The 19,714-nt window shown below is 35.2% G+C and overlaps 1 protein-coding gene across 2 annotated transcripts; it reads right to left on the bottom strand.

The window, feature by feature from the left end:
- Positions 1–4,752: 4,752 nt before the first annotated feature.
- Positions 4,753–19,329, bottom strand: LOC102582343 (protein TONNEAU 1a-like). 2 transcript variants are annotated; one of them, NM_001288278.2, is made up of 8 exons: positions 19,027–19,329; positions 8,990–9,122; positions 8,531–8,619; positions 8,316–8,438; positions 7,165–7,298; positions 7,036–7,061; positions 6,803–6,959; positions 4,753–4,964 (listed from the first exon to the last, which is right to left on the bottom strand). In NM_001288278.2, the coding sequence occupies exons 1-8, from the start codon at positions 19,111–19,113 to the stop codon at positions 4,919–4,921; spliced, it is 795 nt and encodes a 264-aa protein (NP_001275207.2). In that variant the 5' UTR covers positions 19,114–19,329; the 3' UTR covers positions 4,753–4,918.
- Positions 19,330–19,714: the final 385 nt, after the last annotated feature.

Genomic DNA, 19,714 nt, shown 5'->3' with positions numbered 1-19,714 from the left:
TAATATTTGAAAATTGGAGCATGTTTATCTATTTAACTGACCTAGCAAGTGTAATTCATGAACTAAGAGAATCTACACAACTAGGGTTCTGAGTTTCATGCAAGGAACTAAGCAAACTTTCCAAGAAAACATGATAATTCGATTACGAATACTACAACAGCTAAATCACAACAATTGTCTAAGTTATTAGAAACCCTAGGTCTAAACAAGATATAGAGAAACAAGAATCTGACTGAATTCTAGAGACCTAGTGGATGAAAGGAACCCACTAGTGAAATCCCGCATACCTGGTGACGAATTTCACGGATAAATCTTTTGATTTTGGGGCAGGAACTCAAGAAACTCTTCTGCTAGTTCTTGAGAGGTTATCGCTTCTTTCTTCTCCTTTTTGCTCTAAGTTTGATGATTTTTGGGAGAATAATCATTCTGGGTAAGTTCTAACTAAGTTACTAGGCTTGAACTGGTTGAAACGACGTATTTTTCGGGTTTAAACGACGCAGTTTAGGTGTCCTATACATAGAGGAAAAGACCAAAATGACCCCAACTTAAAATCTGACGGGGGCCTTCCATGGAACCTATGACGGACCGTCAAAGGGACCACGGCCCATCAAATGGGTCATAGTCTGCGGGCCAGTGACTACTGGTTCAAGACCCTTCCCTCTACAGTCCACTTCATGGACTATGAAGGCCACCGTGTTCCTTTACTTGGGCTGGGGGCCTGCTGGCTCAAGACGACGGATGCCACCACGGCCCGTCATCAAGACCATGCCCCGTGGAGGGCTCCGTGGTCTGATGCCTAGGCCTGGTTGGTTCTTCCTGGCTTACACGAGCCTCCCCACGGCTCATGGGGTGGTCCATGGCCCGTGAAGGGTCTGTGGTCCACCTCTTCTGGATGGGCATGAGCCACGGGCAAGTCGACGGACCGTGGTTCCTTTCACGGTCCGTGAATCATGTCATGGTTCACCAAATTTTGTTGTTTTTTACTGCAAAGTCCAAGTCTGATTTCTAAGGTGTTACAGTGTCATTGTAGGGAAGACAAGCTTCATCAATCTTTCTTCTTTGTGACTCAAAGGCAATAATTGAAATTACCAAAAATAGTGTGTACAATAAAAAAAGACATATTCGCATTAGACATGATGTAGTTAAACAATTATTAAAACTGGGTGTTATTTTCTTAGAGTATGTAAGGCCTGAGAGAAATTTGACGGATCCTATGACCAAGGGTTAGCAAGAAAAATAATCCTTGAAACGTTGAGAGGAAATGGGGCTAAAGCCCATTGATTGACGTAGTGTGGTGAACCCGTTAGGCCTCAATATACACCACATTTTTTATCCATATGGCATGAGGTAGTGTCTTAAAGGTTGAGCTTATTTTGATTTTAATGATTCTATAGTCTTAAGGTGATCTATTTGAGATAGACTTGATGGAATTACCTACGTGAGTGTAAAGGTGTGGTCGCTTTTTATGAAAGACTTGGATCGTCTTTCTAGAGCACTCATAAGACCCAAGGTGTGTGTGCATACCATAAAAACACTTTGTTTGTACTGCGGAGGTTGATTAAATTTTAAGAATATAGTATGTGTTATGGGTTTCAATATATATCCATTCAGTTTAAGAGTACTTCACTGTGTGGATACTAAGTTGTTGCCTCATTTCCCTATGTGTTAATTCAAATCGAAAGATATTAACACTTAAGAACATGTTCCTTCCTTTTGTCCAAATTCTATTCTTACTCTTTATCTTTGCATTTATGGGGGATTGTGATAATAATTTCACAATTATTCATTTTGTGCAATGCAAAGAACACAACGTAAAATACATTACAAAGAGAACAATATTTTTATTTCAAAACAAAAGAAGAGTTCTTGTAGAATGTGATGTAGTGACTTTTAATGCCATTAAGATTCACAATGCGTTGTCAAGATTAACTCTTGAATTTTCAATACCTCCTATTGAAATATCATATCTAAGTAATGTATTTTGTGAACACCACAAGCCCAACAAAAAGAAGAGAAAAAAAAACTTCTCCTTTCTTCTTAGCTTATTCTTAGAATATTTTTTGGGCAATTGATTTTGCACAACCTCCAAACTTTCACTCACGAGTGCACGTGTTTGAGAGTAACTGTGGAACCTTGGGGAGCGACCGGATACAACGATTTGCACCGGAGTCGGATCAAAATTGCTTTCATGGCAGTGACTTGCCACGACATAGTGTTTACCTAGTGTTTATAATAAGTTGTTACTACTTTGTAATTCCAGTCCAATGTCAATATAGTAGTAATTTTTTTCCAACAATTATTGCTTCCGACTTGCTTGATTGGCAAGTAGAGGCATTTGTGTCAATTTTGAGAAAATTTATAGAATTCATTGGTTGGACAATTACCTATAAATCTATGGCTTATTGAACCACAAGTTCTAAAAAGTCTGCCTTTTATTCTTAAACTATGTGACAATCAAACACTTTTATATAAATTGAGATGGATACAGGATAAGATTTTTCTTTTATTTCCATTACTTCTTTTTGTAGATGTTTTATCTTGAGTAGGGGTCTATCAAAAACAATTACTCTACCTCTGAGATAAAAGACAGATTTGCGTATACTCTATCCTTCTCAAATCTCACTTTATGGGACTATGGTAAAACCTCACCAAATTAATATATGTGGGACCATGAAATATTATTATTTTGTAGAGGTATTATTTAATCGATAAATTAATATCTATTAATTTAAAGAGTCTTTCGAGATTCAATAAAGGTTAATTTTAATTACATCATTGCATTTTACTAATTTATATATCATATTTATTGAATTCATATAAAAAGTAAATTTATTATATATAAAGTACAATAAATACATCAAATCATTGTATCTTACTAAATTATGTATCATATGTATTGAATTCACATAAAAATAAATTCATTATACATAAAGTACAATTATGTGTATGAATCATTGTAATATATTTTTTTTGTTAAATGATTCATGGTAAAATAAATTCAATGTTAATGATGAAGTTGAAGATGAAACAATACCTTTGAAATCAGTTACGCGTAAGGAAATACTTATCTCATCTAGAACTCTTCACAATTTTATGGCGCAATTCAAAAAGATAACACCGAAACTTTTGGAAGCAATAAGAAAAGTAAGAGATGAACTTCAACTAGATTTAAATTTTAACAAAAACCAAAACACAATAAAATCATATTTCACTAAATTGTTTTAGATATATTTGTACTTTTAAAGAATTATTAATTTATAATATTAATGGGACAACATATTTATATAAGGGTCTTCTGAAAATATATTATCTTATTATTTTATCGAAATAAGTGATTTTTTTTCCATTGAACCAAATTGGGACCAAAGAAATATATCATCTTAGAGAGATTATTAATTACCGAATATTAATTTAGTGAGATTTTAGTGTACACTAAATATGTTGTTATGTTGTAGACATAGTATAAGATTTTAAACATGAACCAATGTAGAAAATAGCTTCACACAAAATCAAAGAGAAGTATTTCACAATTTTAAAAGAGAATATTTGTTCGGTACGTTTTCTTGCTTTTATCATTCTGCTTGGGCAAGAGGAGTGAACTATTCTGCTCGTGTTTGCTGTTTGATACGAAGAACATTTTTAATTAAAAATGTGGAAAATATTCACTTAAGAAATGAGTTAATTTCTTACTTATTTTCTAATGTTGAATAAATAGGCAAGTTAAATTGTATTTTTCTCATAAATATAAAAAATCCACAAATTATGAAAATTATCAATTTTTTTCTATTTTTTATACCATCTAAGCAAATGAGCAAACAATAATCCATGAACACATAATGTTTCCTAATATATAAAGCAGTACTCCCTCTGTCCCAATTTATATGACTTACTTTCCTTTTTAGTCAGTCCCAAAAAGAATGACACATTTCTATTTTAAGTAACAATTTGCCTATAAAATGTCTTTTTTACCCTTAATGAAATGATTTACAACCACACAAATTTCTATCATTCATTTTGGACCACAAGTTTTAAAAGTCTTTCCATTTTTCTTAAAGTTTGTGCCAAATCAAAGTACATCATATAAAATGGGACGGAGGGAGTAATTCAAAAACATTTATATGTAATCTAGTAAAAATAATTATAAAGCCGGGAAGGAGTGGCAGTGGGATGATCAAGGCATTGAATGGGTGGGTGAATAGAATAAACATAGAATGCCATTTCTAAAACTTATTTCTTCCACTTTCATTAAAGAAATCATTTTCCTCATTTTTAAGAAGTTCATTTTCCCAAAGAAAATATTTTCCAAAAATTTTGTTTAACCAAACATAGAAAAATAAGAAAATATTTTCCAAAAATTGTTTTCCTCCATCCCAAACACTACGCAACGTCGCCGGTAGTACTTCAAATATGAAGTTAAAATTTCATCAAGATTGACAATTGCAAGTTTGCAACAGTTACTATATCTTAACCCAAGAAATACGGATAAAAATGAACGGATGCAGGTAAAAATCATTATAACGTAGAATTTAAATTCCAAAGACATTGAGTGTAAAGAGATTTATCTCGTCTGCCTATATCTTGATAGACAGAGTTACCTCATACTTGCCTGATACCGTGTGAAATGGATAGTCCATGTGCATACAAACCGATAAAAACCACATTTTTTTGAAGAAAAGAAAATACAAAAAGGCAACTGTATCTGCAAATAATAACCAGCTCTCTCCAGCGACTCAAACCAAACTAACCCCAATAGAAGAAAAATGGCATAAATAGTAAAAGGCTCATACCAATATACTATAAGCAATATACAGTATTTCAATCATACGCAATATCACAGGCCAATACACAACATAGCATTTCAATGGTTTAAGATTATATCAATTTCCACATTAGTAATTTGGAGACCATTTAGCTACACCTACTCTCCCCTGTCATCTTCCTCGGACATGCCATCCCCTCCATGCCTGCGAACATATTTAGTACAAAGTTGAGGCACAACCATACGTTCAAGATAATATGATCAAATTTAGCAGAAAGCATGATACTACATTTTTTACCACGATACTTTAACAAAGAGACAACACATCATGAATAACTAGATGTACATAAGTTTTTCAGAATAACACAACAGCTCATCAGCTGTCCTAGGTCATTACTACTTGCTGCATTCTTGAATAGTTTAACCTTGTCTTTGTGTAATACAAACTTAAACTTGATCTAATAGAGTGGAAGCACTTCCTAAAGTGGGGTGATGTCAGTTATATCAAATCACAATCTATTATTACCCTCAAAGTAATAGTAAGAAAAGGAAGGTGTTGGAAATATGTCTCACGATATTGCAAAAATAAATCAGCTAGTTGTATTATCTCTAAAAGATTTCTTTTGCAGAAATTCAGTTCATCAATAGCTAAGTTTTAAGGATTTTAATTTATTTTTATAAGAGTCCTATGTGGCTTGAATTTAGGAGTTAGTTTCCTCTTTCTTTGTTATTTGAATTTGCGGATAAGTTAGTAGCATAATTTTGTATTTTAGTTAGAAACTAAAGCTATAAATGTATGTCTCTGAGTTATGAATAAAATAATTCCCTTTGACAGCATTGCAGTATTTTATTTTATTTTCTAAGCCTTCCTATGTTGTTTCCCTAAGTTTTGCGAAAAACAAACAATTGGTATCTAGAGACATCAAATGGTGTATGCCGAGAGACGCCTTAAAACTTCTACTTGCATGAAAAAGGGAGCCATTGCTAAATCACTTCTCAGAACAGGTGTTTCGGGTTGTTTGGAAAGAAAGAAATGAGAATTTCTTTGGATAAGATAGATATTGTTCTCAAACACAATTGAAATGTTTTGCTTAGGTTTTGGTGCAACACTGCTATGGGAATTGAATAGAGCCTGAAGCCATGTTAGATTTACTCTATTCATTACATGACTTGTAATGCACGTACTCTTTTGAATGTTTATCTAACCAACATTTTGCTGGCTCACATCAATAAATTTTACTTTATCAAAAAGATATCACAGTAGACTGCTGGAAACATAAAAGGTACATAATCTATTGTTTCGTCAAAAAGGATTGATAATTTTTGTTATTCATAATGCATTTTTAACAATTTGTTTTTGATAAGGTATCCAAAAAAATTAATGTATTTTAACAATTAAATAACTTCAAAATTAAAAACTTAATAAATGTGTATAAATGATCATTTCAATTAAAACTTTACAAAGTAGCTTTCTCTACTTAAACGGATCTTAAAGTACACTAGATTAAACCTAATTTAGTCATCACACAAACTTTTCATGCATACCATTACACTATATTTTCCCCAAATTTTGTCAAACATCAGAGAGAGTCTCTCTTCCTTATTCATAGTTAAGTTTTTATCACATTCAGTACTACAAAATAAATGTAGCACCTGCCTTGGCACAATCTGAAACGTTGCTGTTATGCAGAAAATTCAATACATTTAAAAAAGAATTCACTATCAGTAAGTAGCACAAAATCCATATACTTGGATTGAAAGCATGGGTAATATTTCTCAGCAAGCCAGCCCAAAAGTACTATCTGGTCTAGTTATGCTGCATAATGGCATCTATGGACATAATAGCTGCATAGCAGAACAAATAAGGTTGTCATCTTTAACCTTACTGACCAGCCACAAGTGATGTATTTTATAACAGCCACAGCCAAAATCAAACAAATCATCCATGACTAACATTCACCAAATCTCCAACTCCCATACCCATCCAACAGAAGTAACATAAAAATCAAACTTGACTAAGCAATCCAGTTTTCAAACACTTACCGCCAGGAAGTGGTAAGATTCCGAGCTTTTCTGTCCAGCTGAAGGTTTTCTAAGGCAGATGAAGCACGACTTACATCTTCTGCAAGTTCATCATTGTCATATCTCCAGTTGTATTCATCCTTCCTGTATCCAGATACCGACGAACCTCCTCTTCTATCTAAAATTGCAACCATATGAACAAGATTAAACATTTATCCAGGAATTAATACAAATAAAGCAAGTACACTACCTACCAGATGACTGGGCTGCAGGACCTGGCCTGTGGAATGAAGATGGTCTCAAGTCAAAATCTCAAATCCAAAAAGAAAAATAAATAAATACAAAAAAAAAAAAGATGACATAATAGTGTCTTATGTGAAAACCTTCCCAATGGAGGTAAGCCCCCGGCAACTGAAGATGAAGAAGGCCTCCTCATGTTCCTTGTTTCTAAAGTGGGAAGAGAGTCAGCATCTGGTGTTGTCAATCTCCTCCCAGCACCCCTTCCTTGAGATAAGTTCTGTGACAGATTTTTTTTTTAAACTGGTAACTTCTGTGACAGAGATTTTAAAAGCTTGCCATAATGCTAACTCCTACTAGATAGACTTGTATATTCACCATAGTCAATTCGAATGCAGGAAAACGTGAACTGCAAATGATATAACTATCATTCAATGAAACTACTTGAACATTTTAAAGACTCTAACCACACCTGGAACAGGAGACTGTTAAACCATCACAAAACGCAAGTTTCATATACTAACATACTTGTGTACACTTAAAAAATTTTAAACCAGCATCTGCAGAATAGGGATGCTCTTTAGTCGTTACTAAGTCAATCACATCTGAGCAAGGTTAATGGTTCAAAAACACAAACCATTGATTGCACGAAGTGGATATACCTCACAGAACAAAGAAAAGAAAGAAGTGTTTGAAGTAGAACCAAGAAACAAATTTTGTTGAATAAAATTAAGCTTAATGGTCTTTTTTCTCTTTTGATAAAACAAGCTTAGTGATATTTATTGTCCTATTGGCCAGTATCACTAGTAAATCAAGAGAGCTGTTCCTAATTATGCCTTGATGCTTTCAACTTATTTACTTTCATCTTCCTCTGTGATTTGTTTCTTGGGACCTCTAGCAACATGTTTTCCCCCCTAGGACCACATTTGGTCTTAGCATTTGTAAGCAATTTATCGATCTATAGAAGAAAAAAAAAACGAGGAGAATTTGGATACCATATGGAGAGAGGGACACAACTGCATGAGGATGTCGAGACAACCACTCTTAACAAACTGAACTATTTATATATTTAACATATTTCCTACATTATTGAATTCATCCTTCTCAACTTTTATTCTTTTCAAGGATGATAAAATTGTATCCCCAACAAACAAGTTCCATATGATTATCAATGATAATCTCCCCGCCTTTCTTCTTTTAATTTTCTTCTTGTAATACTAATAGAAACATAAACAATACCATAAGCAACTGACAGATATATGTCTAGAAGTTATCTAATATAAGAAGTTTATCGAACCTCATACTTCAAGAATCCTTCGAGAACATCCAAAAGCAATGGGCCACTATCCCCATTCCTGTTAAGATCATATCCATTTTTGCTGCTAAATTCTTTTAGCTCTGATTTCCAAGAATCCTTTTGCTGCAAACAAGAAATCTCTTGTAAATTGAAATAATAACTGACAATTTATGCAAATTGGTTTGATTACATTAATTATAGCTGTACAATATTACCAAATTACACTCTGGTAAATAAACTTTAAGTGAGTGGTTTAACTGAGCCCAGTCAAAATATTCACATATCAGTGCCGTTAGCAGCCTTCCTGCATTCAGCAAGGGAAAAAAAAAAAGTTACAAGGAATCAATGTGGGAGGATATATGAAATGTTAAACTCTTCTTTAACTACTAAAACACCTATCTTTATGCATTGATTATAAAATTAAAGGGCCATGGTAAGAGGTATTTTACCATAAAAGTAATATTTGGTGTTCAATGTGTAAACATCAGTGTGTTTTGTAAGAATCCTAAAGCAACTATATGTGTTATTCACTGTAAGATGATTATGCAAGGAAAACAGAAAGCACATGTACACAATCTACAACACTTCAATAATCAAAACAAATAAAAAATAAGCATGACCGTAAAACATAAAGGGGTAAAAGCCCAAAATAATTAAAACATGTCACTGAGAACCTGAAGGGGAATTATGGAGTTGCTTCGCACGCTCATTGCAGCTACCCAATAGTGCAGGAGGCAAGCTTTCGTCCTTTTCAATGGTCCTATCCTCCTCTTCTATCGCCTCAAAAACGCTTGCTCTAAGCTCAGCCTAAGAAATGTAGCCAAGCAAAATGTGTAAATATCTTGTGGATCAACCAGAGTTCCAATTATATCAACAAGGGAGAATTCTGAAGAAGATCTGCATGTGACAGAAAATCTTGTTTCGATAAACAAGATCATCAGGTTTCTTTTACCAATAAATAATTTCTTAATCAAAAAGCTACAAAAATTTCACTATTATTACAAATCCAACATAGAACAGGAAACATTTGTTTTCAGCTTTTTCTAATTGCACTTCCTCTGTCAAGGTAGTAACAAGCAGCTCTCATGAGTGAAAAACAAGTCAAAACTTTTTTATGGGCCAAGTTAATCAGACATACATTGACACCACTGGCTTCAGTTTAATATTTCTATAATCTGCTCATATGACTGTTTGGAAATTCTACTTCAGATCCAGTAAACTCTAATTAGCCATTTCGCAATTTACTTTTTCCGTGACCAATAAATGAGTCACAAATTAGATTGTTAACCTCTTTTGATTATTACTTTTGTTTCATTCATCTACCAGTCGCACTGTGGAAATTTCTTTATTTATTTTGTAATTAGTATTAGAAAAGCAAGCTGCATACAAGTAGATTGTTAACCTCGTTTGATTATTACTTTTGTTTCATTCATCTACCAGTCACACTGTAGAAATTTCTTTATTTATTTGTAATTAGTATTAGAAAAGCAAGCTGCATACAAGTACCTAAATGGCTTTCTAATTAATAGAGAAACACATTTATACATTCAGTTTCCTGGAAGCCTATACAATTTCTTGGTGCTTCACACAATCTTATCTTATGGTTTTTGCTGATAGAATCCTAGACGGGATTCCCAAATTTTATCATCCATTGGTATTTCTTTTTGATGCTCTCTGTATATATCTTGATTTTTTACAATTCACCACCATAAGTTTCTCATTTCATGGCCCAAAATGTTTCAAAATTTTAACCCCATAAGACACCCTCAAATCTTTGTTTTCATATTAATTTTCAAAGCATGGAACAATTCTAAGTTCCCAACTTTTCTCTACTATTCTTGTTTTTTTCTTGGATTACGGATTGGAGGTCCATAGTGTGGGTACCACAAAGGGGAATGCATGATGGGAATGAATCTTATACTTCCAGGATACAAGGTAGCAATTCAACTGGTAGGTTACAATTTAATCCTCCTTATTCTGTATATGACAATCTTTTCTCTAAGGAGTCATTTAGTATAGATACAAGTTATGCAGGAATAATCATGTAGGGATTATAAACTTAGGAATTGTTATGTAGGGATTAGTAATTCAAAGATTGTAATTTGATGATTATTTGTTGTTGGATGCTTAGTTTGGTTCTATTACAAATTAGTGTGTGTGTATACTATACACACATATTAAAAAAAAAATTGACAACCGTGGTGTCCGGGCCAGCTTGCACAAATTATGAGGGCAAAATATTACAAATTAGTATATTTTTTGAGATAGGGGCAACTGAAATAGTACCAATTAGTATATAGTGTAAAATTAAAAATATTTGTGTACTTTTCAGCCCAAAAAAAAAGTTTGTTGACTATTATGAGGCCAAGCTTTGTCATTTTAATGTTTTAATTCAAGTATTATTTTAATACATGTATTCTTATTCCACACTCTAACCCACATAACATAGAACACAAATTTCCACATTAACTTATGTAGGTACTATGTAAGAACAAAAGAAAAAAGAAAAACATTATATCAACTATGCTGGATTTTATACCAATACTACTATATGCTGATTTTTATACATTGATTAACTCTATTAAAAGACCAACTAAACGGCACCTAAAGGTTGAACCCTTCAAAGTCATTAACTCACACTTTCTCAAGCAAAGGTCAATTTAATTGAGCCCAATAGAATATTATTCCTGTGCCAACTGTGGGCTTAAGATCCCTCAGTGACTCATTGTCTCCTGACTATCCCCAAATAGTTAAGGTTCATGATTCTTAAACCTTAACTACGTTAATTGTGAGGCTAATGATGTGATTAAGGCATTCTAAAGGTATTACCGACATCAATAAAGGTGGTATGCTTGGGACATGAATATGAATGTTGAAAGTGGGTAGATGTTTGGCATGTGCATGAGGCCAGGACAACTGCAGAAGTTTGGAATAAGTTGGCATGCTGTCAAAGAGGCCATAGGAAGGAGGCAAAGACAACTACAAAAGTTTGGTGTGAGGTTAGTGTGTTGTTGAAGAGGCCACGTCAGTGTTTCCAAAGGCTCGCTTAAGCCCTGAAGCAAGGTTCAAAACGTGTTGCGCGCTTCGCATTGCTTAATGTGCGATTTTGTGTCGTCATCAAGGTTCTAAGGCATATTTTCCCTTGCCATTGAGCCTCTTTTGAAGAGGTGACACTCAACAATTGATATTTCACATTATTGTATACATGAGTATCCAACCTCACACTTTTAGAGGTTGTATCCTAGAGGTTTAGATAGAAAAATGAAACTGAGCCTAAAGACTTAAAAACATAATGAATTGTGCAATTGGAAAGATGAGACAGATCTACACCTTGATTTCTACAAACTACAAGAAACAAAATAACCTTCCAAGATTAGAGCTCCAAGTTCAAAGAGGAGGCTTGGCATCCTTATGGATCAACCTACAGGTGCTTTAAGTGAAATTGCATAGTTAAATAATAGACAAGTTCAACAAGTTAACTTTGTTTGAAAAAGTGAAGCTACCTCCATTATGTTCACTGTTTTAACTTTTAAACACTCTCCCCCAAACTTTTCTTCTTTCTGGGAGGTCAGCTGGTGAAGTCACAAGTCTATGTTAGACATCGGTCCATTACCTCTGTTGAATTTTATTTTATTTTTGCGAATGGTAACTTTTTCTTCTATTTATCCACAGGTATACTACATCAAAGTATCCCCCCTCCAAAAGTATTACAAACTAGACCGACTCCATCTGTGCTTTTTGTCACAAATAGTCTAAAACATCAAAAAGTTCTTCTGCTTGTACTAAGACTTTCTGTTTACACCAAAATAATAAAGAGCTATACAATTCATCTTGAAATTCTGCAAATTGTTCTTCTTGCCCTCAAAACATCTTTGATTCCTTTCTTTCCATACTGTCCACCATATACATGCTGGGACAATCCTCCATCTCTCCTCCTTAATTGTAGTATTGCCAATATTGATCCAACAATTTAGGAGTTGTGCTATGTTTCTTGGTTTCACCCAAGTGATCTTTCTAAGGCTGCTGAATATTCTCCATAATTGATCTGTCCATTTGCAATGCAAAAAGAGATGGTTGACTGTCTCTTCCTGTTCCTCACACAAATAGCATCTTGAGCATAGTTGGAACTTCCTCTTCTTTATATTCTCTTGTGTCAGCACTGCTTCCTTTGCTAGTAACCATGTGAAACAGTTTACCTTGTATGGGATTTTAGGTCTCCATATCATCCGCCATGGCCATAGCTCCATCCTATCATTTGAATTTGATTGATTAAGATCTTTGTAAGCTGACTTGACACTGAAAACCCCTTTGCTACCAATCTTCCACACAACCTTGTCTTCTTCCCTAGTCAAATTGCTAAATTGTGCCAGTGTATCATGGAAGGCCACTATGTTCCCCATCTCCCAATCATTTAGATTCCTCCTAAGATGTAAGTTCCACCCCTGTCCTGTCCACATTTCAGCCACAGTTGCATTTTGTTGAAGGCTTAGTGTATATAAGTCTAGGAATAATTGTTACAGGGTTCTTTGGGCTACTAGTGTATATAAGTCTGGGAATAATTGTTTCAGGGTTCTTTGGGCTATCCATCTGTCCTCCCAAAATGACACCTTCATTCCATTACCCACCTGGAATCTGATTCTAGAAAGAAACAGAGGCCAAAGATTTCTTATTGATCTCCAGATACCACATCCATATGGTGTAGTTACCATCTTTGTCATCCACCTATTCTCCATTTCATATTTTGCCCTGATCACCTCTCTCCATAGCATATTCTCTCCTGTCATAAACTTCCAAAGCCATTTTAGCATTAGGCTTTTGTTTTGTTTCTTCACGTTCCTGATCCTAGTCCCCCCTCTTTCTTATTTTTTATGACCTCTTCCCACTTGACTAGATGAAACTTCTTTTTATATTCATTTCCCTGCCAAAAAAAAATTCTTCTCAAAGCATCTATCCTCTGTATGACATTGTCTGGTGCTGGGAACACAGACATCATATAAGCAGGTATTGCATCTAGCACACTATTAACCATGGTTAATCTACCTTCCCTAGACAGATATTGGCTCTTCCAGTTGGTAAGCTTCTTTTCGCATTTTTCTATCACTCCATTCCATATCCTTATTGATTTGCTCTTTCCCCCCAATGGCATACCTAGGTATATGGTTGGTAGTTCCCCTACCCTACCACCCAAAACCCCTGCCAGACTCTCCACCTGAGACACTTCATTTATGGGATAAATGAAACTCTTCCCCCAATTGATATGTAATCCAGAGACTGCTTCAAAGATGATGAATATTACTCTTAGGATCAACATTTGCACTGTCATTGCTTCACAAAAAATAAGGGTATCATCTACATATTGCAGATGTGTAATCTCCAAGCCATTTTGTGCACTGCTGTCCACCCTAAAGCCCCTTACCCAACCCTTCATCTGTGATGTGTGAATTAGGTTACTCAAACCTTCCATGGCTAAGATGAATAAAAAGGGTGACAGGGGGTCACCTTGTCTCAGTCCCCTTTGGGATGAAAAGAAACCACAAGGAGTTCTATTAACTAAAATAGAAAACTTGACTCTGCTTATGCAGAATTTCACCCATCTAATCCATTTGGCTCCAAAACGCATCCTTTGCATCATAAGTAGTAAGAAATTTCAGTTTAAATGATCATAGGCCTTCTGTATATCAAGCTTGCATATTGTATATTTTTTTTCTATTTTTTTGTTCATATATTTGACATTCATGCTTATAATTATTAGTCATAGACTAGACATATATGTTTGTTTGTTTTTTCTCCCTTTCGCATTTTTTCATTAAAGTCCACGCTTTATTTGCGCTTAGTGCTTAAAGCCCTAATGAACCTTAGAGCATTTTTGCATTTTTTGCTCTTGATAACACTGGCCATGCTAGCTGCAAAACTATTTAGTTCCCAAAACGTAGATTTTGATTCTCACACAATAGGTGGGACCTAGGGCACAACTTCAAGAGTATTTTCTTGTCATTCTACTGCATCCAACTACCAATATAAGATTTTTATGAATTATTTATGTTAGATAACACTCCATACCATGAATTTTAACATCAAAATCTTTTGATTTTGGTTAGTCAAGAAAACCCATCAAGAACCCAAAAGGCTAGAGCTTTCAGCTACGAAGGGCTTTGCAAGATGCTAGAAAAAGCCCGACAATGCAACTGGATTCAGGGGTTCAGTGTTGGTTCAATCACTTGTAATCCAGTCATAATCTTCCACCTATTGTATGCTGATGATACTTTGATTTATTTTTTTTTGAACATTGGTAAAGTTGATGATACTTTGATTTTTTGTGAGGCAGATAGATCTCAAACTCTATACCTAAATCTCACTCTCTTTCTTTCTGAAGCCCTAAATGGTTTGCATATCAACAAGCAGAAGAGCATTGTGTACCCAGTGAATGCTGGTTCGCAATATTGATAAGTTGGCTGGAATCCTGAGGTGCAACATTGGGACACTGCCTTGTTCTTATTTGGTTCTTCCTTTGGGAGCCAAATCCAGAAGTTGTGATATTTAGAATGGAGTAGTGGGGAAATTGAACAAAAGACTTGCTTCATGGCAGCTGCAATATTTATCAATTGGGGGTAGACTCACTCTCATTAACAATGTGCTCGACAGCATACCCACCTATTTCATGTCATTATTCCCTATCCCCCAAAGTGTGCTTGATATACTGGAGAGAATTAGGAGAGACTTCATGTGGGAAGGTGATAGAAGCTCACACAAATTTCATCCCGTTGAATGGGACAAGGTTATAATGCATAAATACAAAGGAGGACCGGGGATCAGAGACCTACCCTTGCATAACAAAGCTTTGCTTATGAAGTAGCTCTAGCGATACGGAACATGGGAACACAGTTTATGGAAGGATGTAATCAAGGCTAAACAATGAAGCAAACTGAATTTCTTCCGAATGTTCAATTCAAGCCAGGTAATGCAGCACACATCAAGTTTTGGAAGGACTATTGGCTGAGTAACACACATCTGATGGTAGACTTTCCTAACCTTTTCAACATCGCCCTGGACAAGAACTCATCTATTGCTCAAAACAGAACTAAAAGTTATTGGGATGTGCACCTACGAAGAGCCATTCAAGACTGGGAGATGGGAAGTTTGGTGGAGTTGCTAGCAACAATTGAGTCTTTTAACAGTAATGAAGATGCCCCTGACAGTATGAATTAGGGTAAAGAGGGCACTTCCACTGTTAAAGAATGCTACATGCTACTAAGCTCTCAAAACCAAGTCATTGACACTTGACCGTGGAAGTTGATTTGGAGGACCAAACTCCCTGTTAAGGTTATATGTTTCAACTGATCTGTGGTCTGCTCTCTGGTATGCATGCCTCACTCTGGACAACCTTAATGGAGAGGATTTGAGCTGGTCAACAGGTGTTACTTCTGTAGGTGCTCCCATGAATCTGTCAATCACCTATTTCTGCATTGTCCTGTAGCCAGAGACCTTTGGAGTGTGTTTTTTTCAGTTTCTTTGGTTTAAGCTGGTTCCCTCTGGGATTGAGAGAGGCACAACTGTGCTGGAGCTTGCGGAATGTGGATACAGCCATCAAGAAAATCTGGCTTATGATTTCTTCAGCTATTTTGTGGTGTCTACGGATGAGAGAATAGAAGATGTTCTGATGGCATATCAACTCTAGTTCCTCTCTCAAAGCCATTTGTTCAATTAATCTTTTCAGCTGGACAAGATGTCCACAGTAAATAGCACTGGACAGTTTTAAGAATTTGTTAATTCTCTTGTGCTCTCTAGCTGGCAGACTGAGATATTATTGAGGCAAGCAATACTCTCTCATACTTATGTCTTTTAAAATTTCTCTCACTGTAAAGTAACATCTACTTGATGCTTTCTAATGAATCCTTTACTTCATCAGAAAAATAAAAAAGATTTAAACCACTTAAGGTAAACCCACCTACTCTACTTTAACTTATATGTTTATTTATGGAGATTAAGGATGCTTATGGTATTGTTAGGTGGTTGGAAAGTTAAATTTAATGGTACTTACTACTTAGTTTCCACCATTAATGGAGATCGTTGGGTGGATGTGGAAAATGATGAAATATATTTTGAGAAAGAAAAGCTGATGGAATATTTAATGGGCGTTCGATATTGTGATTTAGGATGATGTTATTGATGATTTTAACCAGTTAAATTGTAGAATAGGGATGGTGAGCTTAGTTCTCATGGAAAGAGGTTGAATTAACTAGGTTAGCTTGAGCTAATTGTTACTTGATAATTGGATTATATAAAATCTTGTGAGCTTGTAACAATGGAGTTGAACTCAATTATTTGTAGATTGAGAATTTAGATGGCTTGAAAGACGGGAGAAGCCAAATGATCTTCGAAGGTGTTTGGTGAGAGGTTTCAAAGGTTTTGTGGATTAAAACTGGTGAGGACGAGCTAGTATCCAATTCACCATGTTCAAAAGTTTGATCTGAAAAATTAGTTTTGCCTAATTATGGATTTTTTTATGGAAGCCAAGCAATGCTTACTATCTTGTTTATTGTTCGACTTAAATGTCATTCTTAGTCATGAACATATCTTGATTCATGCTATGCTTCTATGAACAAGCTTGTGATATACATGTTGGAGTGAGAATGACACTCTTAAGCAGATCATGTCTATTTCAAATAGCAGCGGTCAACTTGGTTAGTATGGGATGAGGGAAACATCCCATAGTAGAACAAGTCTACTTGAAATAGCCACAGTTACCCCAGTTTTTTGGAGTGAGGGTGACACTACCATGTAGAGCAAGTCTACTTGAAATAGCCACAGTTGTACACAACTTTCTGGAGTGAGGGTGACCCTGCCAATTAGAACAAGTCTACTTGCAACAAGCCACAATTATGATTGACTTCAGTGTCATTAAGTGCTTGCCTGTATTGCAGATTATACAGTTTTCAGTTATCAATTTCTCTCAGCTTTCAGTTAACAATTTTCGGTTCGAGATGTATCTATGTTATTTGAGCATTTCATGTTGTATTTATCTTGTCCCACCACTTAGTAGGTCATCTATTAGACTTAATGTGTATTATAATGGTGTACTAAGCGCTCACGAGCCTCTTTATCTCAAAAATGGGTAACACCGAGCCTAGTAACTCCAATTAAATGTTGCATTGTCCTCAACATCTTTCACTTTTCTTTCCGTGGGAGTTTCACCCTTCATTCAATTATTCTGTTGTATGCCCCAAGAACATATGTAGTTCCTCTTCTGACTCTAGATGGATAATAACTAGTTTCAGACCAAGCGAGTATCAGTTATGATTGGGAGATTTTCAAATTTTTTATACAGTATGGCTGGGGGATTTTTGATAGCTGCTTTAAGCTATTCAGTTGAGACTAAGTTGCTCGGACTCTCCAAAAATGTTGCCGCACCCGTGTCGGATCCTTCAAAAATACACTATTTTTGGAGGATCTGACACGCACCCGTCGACATTTTTGAAGAGTCCGAGCAACATAGGTTGAGACATATGTTTAACTATTTCAGTGCAGTTTATTTGACTATAGTTGCTAGCTCTTAAGATATTTCATTGGTTTATAAAGTTACTCAATTTCAATCCAATGGTTCGCTCAACGGGGTAGTTAGTCGGATGTTGATTACACGTACATATTTTTGGATCGTGACACAAATAAGCTAAAAGGTAGGTTGAGCATCAAAGGACATGCACTTTCAAGGTAAGTAATGCATAAATATCGGAATTTCATGTTTGTTTGATGAAAATGAAGCAGATGAAGATAAAAGGCATACATGTAGCAACCCCCGCAAGACTAATATTTAGCTCCTCAGAGATAACTAAAACAGTTGAAGCACTCGTGTATAACACAAGATATTCATTTCTATATATTAATCTCTAATCACTTAAACTATGTTTTGCATTGCCCAGAGCTTTCTAGTATACGTTGGTGACACCTCCTCATCAAAATTATTTTTATTACTCTCCTACTAACTTATTCTATCTTATTCTTTGATTTTATTGTCTCCTTGGCTTCGGTTATCATATTATTTGTTGTTGCTATTGTTCTCTTCTCCATTGTTTTCAGTATGGATTCTTCACTATTGTATTTGCTTTACATACTTAATTTTTTAAATATTTTACTTGAGCCGAGGGCCTATAGGAAACAGCCTATTACCTTCTCAAGATAGGGGTAAGGTTGTGTACGCACCCCCCGCAAACTCCACTTGTGGGATTACACTAGGTATGTTGTTGTAAAAGAAGCTCAAAGTCAGCCAAGGCAAATACCCAACAAAATCTTAATTTAGGTACAATCTAATCATTAGAAGTGCTAAAGGAATATCCATGATACATAGGCCTTTAAACCCATCGGCTAACCATTGTAGCATATGGAATTTTCAATGTCTGCTTAGAGTAAAACCTCACCGGTGGAGCTGAAAACGACAAAGAAACAGGAGCTCCAAAAGATCCTATTTTTCCAGTTTTCTAACCAAGAAACTTAGGAAATTAGCTATTCATGACACCAATTTCCAACAAAATAAAAACCAAAAATTATCAAATTACAGCTTTATCGGTTATTCCAAGCCATACCCAGAAAAGAAAAAACGTATAAACTTGCAAGCAGATACCTAATCGGTGAACATTTGACGTCAAATTGAGAAGAGAATTCAGAAAAGAATGAAAATGCATATAAGAGAAGAAAGGATAAGGGGATTGATTCATACTCTGATCTTGGCGAGGACGCCTTTCTTCTCTAGGGTTCGGGTGACGAGGGTTTTGAGGTCCATCATTTCTCTTGTATAATCATCCATTTCTATTTCCTGGGGGTTCTTCTACTGCTGCTCTCTGCCGAAGCTAGAAATGTCTGATTTTTTTTTCAGGGCTCTCTTCTTCGTTGTGATATTTTTTGTATCCTTGCATTGTTTTCGAAATCTTAAAAAGTTCAACAAAGTGATGGGGGTGGGGCCTTAGGAAAGTAAAGATAACAACGGTTGGTATAGTATTGCAATTTGACACTTGAATTTTATTGAATGATTCAATTTTGAGAAAAACTACACAACAAGCAAATATGTGTTATATGATACGCAATTATAGTGTGGATCTAACCCATCAGTGGTCCCCTAAAGTTGGTATAAATTTTCACTTTGACATTTCAACTAAATTTTGTTTATTTTAGACACCTCATGTTGCGTCTCGTTGTGTCATTTTGACACTTTTCGTTGACTAAGCATGGTACATCTGCTACACGAATTTTAAGCGCCTTAGAGACTTTTTTTGTAAATATTCTGAGTTTTTTTGTAAATATTTTCTTCTTCCTTGCTTTCTCCCTTCCATCTTCTCCACCTTCTACCATCCCTCATCACCACACAACTTTTTTTAAAAATTCTACAATACTTTACTGGTTTACACTCT

The sequence above is a fragment of the Solanum tuberosum genome, unplaced genomic scaffold, assembly GCF_000226075.1.
Source record: "Solanum tuberosum cultivar DM 1-3 516 R44 unplaced genomic scaffold, SolTub_3.0 scf00019, whole genome shotgun sequence".
Classification (NCBI taxonomy): domain Eukaryota; kingdom Viridiplantae; phylum Streptophyta; class Magnoliopsida; order Solanales; family Solanaceae; genus Solanum; species Solanum tuberosum.
Note: the sequence above shows the minus strand (reverse complement) of the source record. Positions and strands in the feature narration are given on the sequence as shown.

What these genes read in the sequence shown, in the direction of transcription:
- LOC102582343 (NM_001288278.2), bottom strand. Translation starts at nt 19,113, where the DNA reads ATGGATGATTATACAAGAGAAATGATGGACCTCAAAACCCTCGTCACC. An exon ending in AAGGATTCTTGAAGTATGAG is followed by an intron (nt 7,299 to 8,315) that starts GTTCGATAAACT and finishes AATCTGTCACAG; the next exon opens with AACTTATCTCAAGGAAGGGG. An exon ending in GGCTTACCTCCATTGGGAAG is followed by an intron (nt 7,062 to 7,164) that starts GTTTTCACATAA and finishes TTCATTCCACAG; the next exon opens with GCCAGGTCCTGCAGCCCAGT.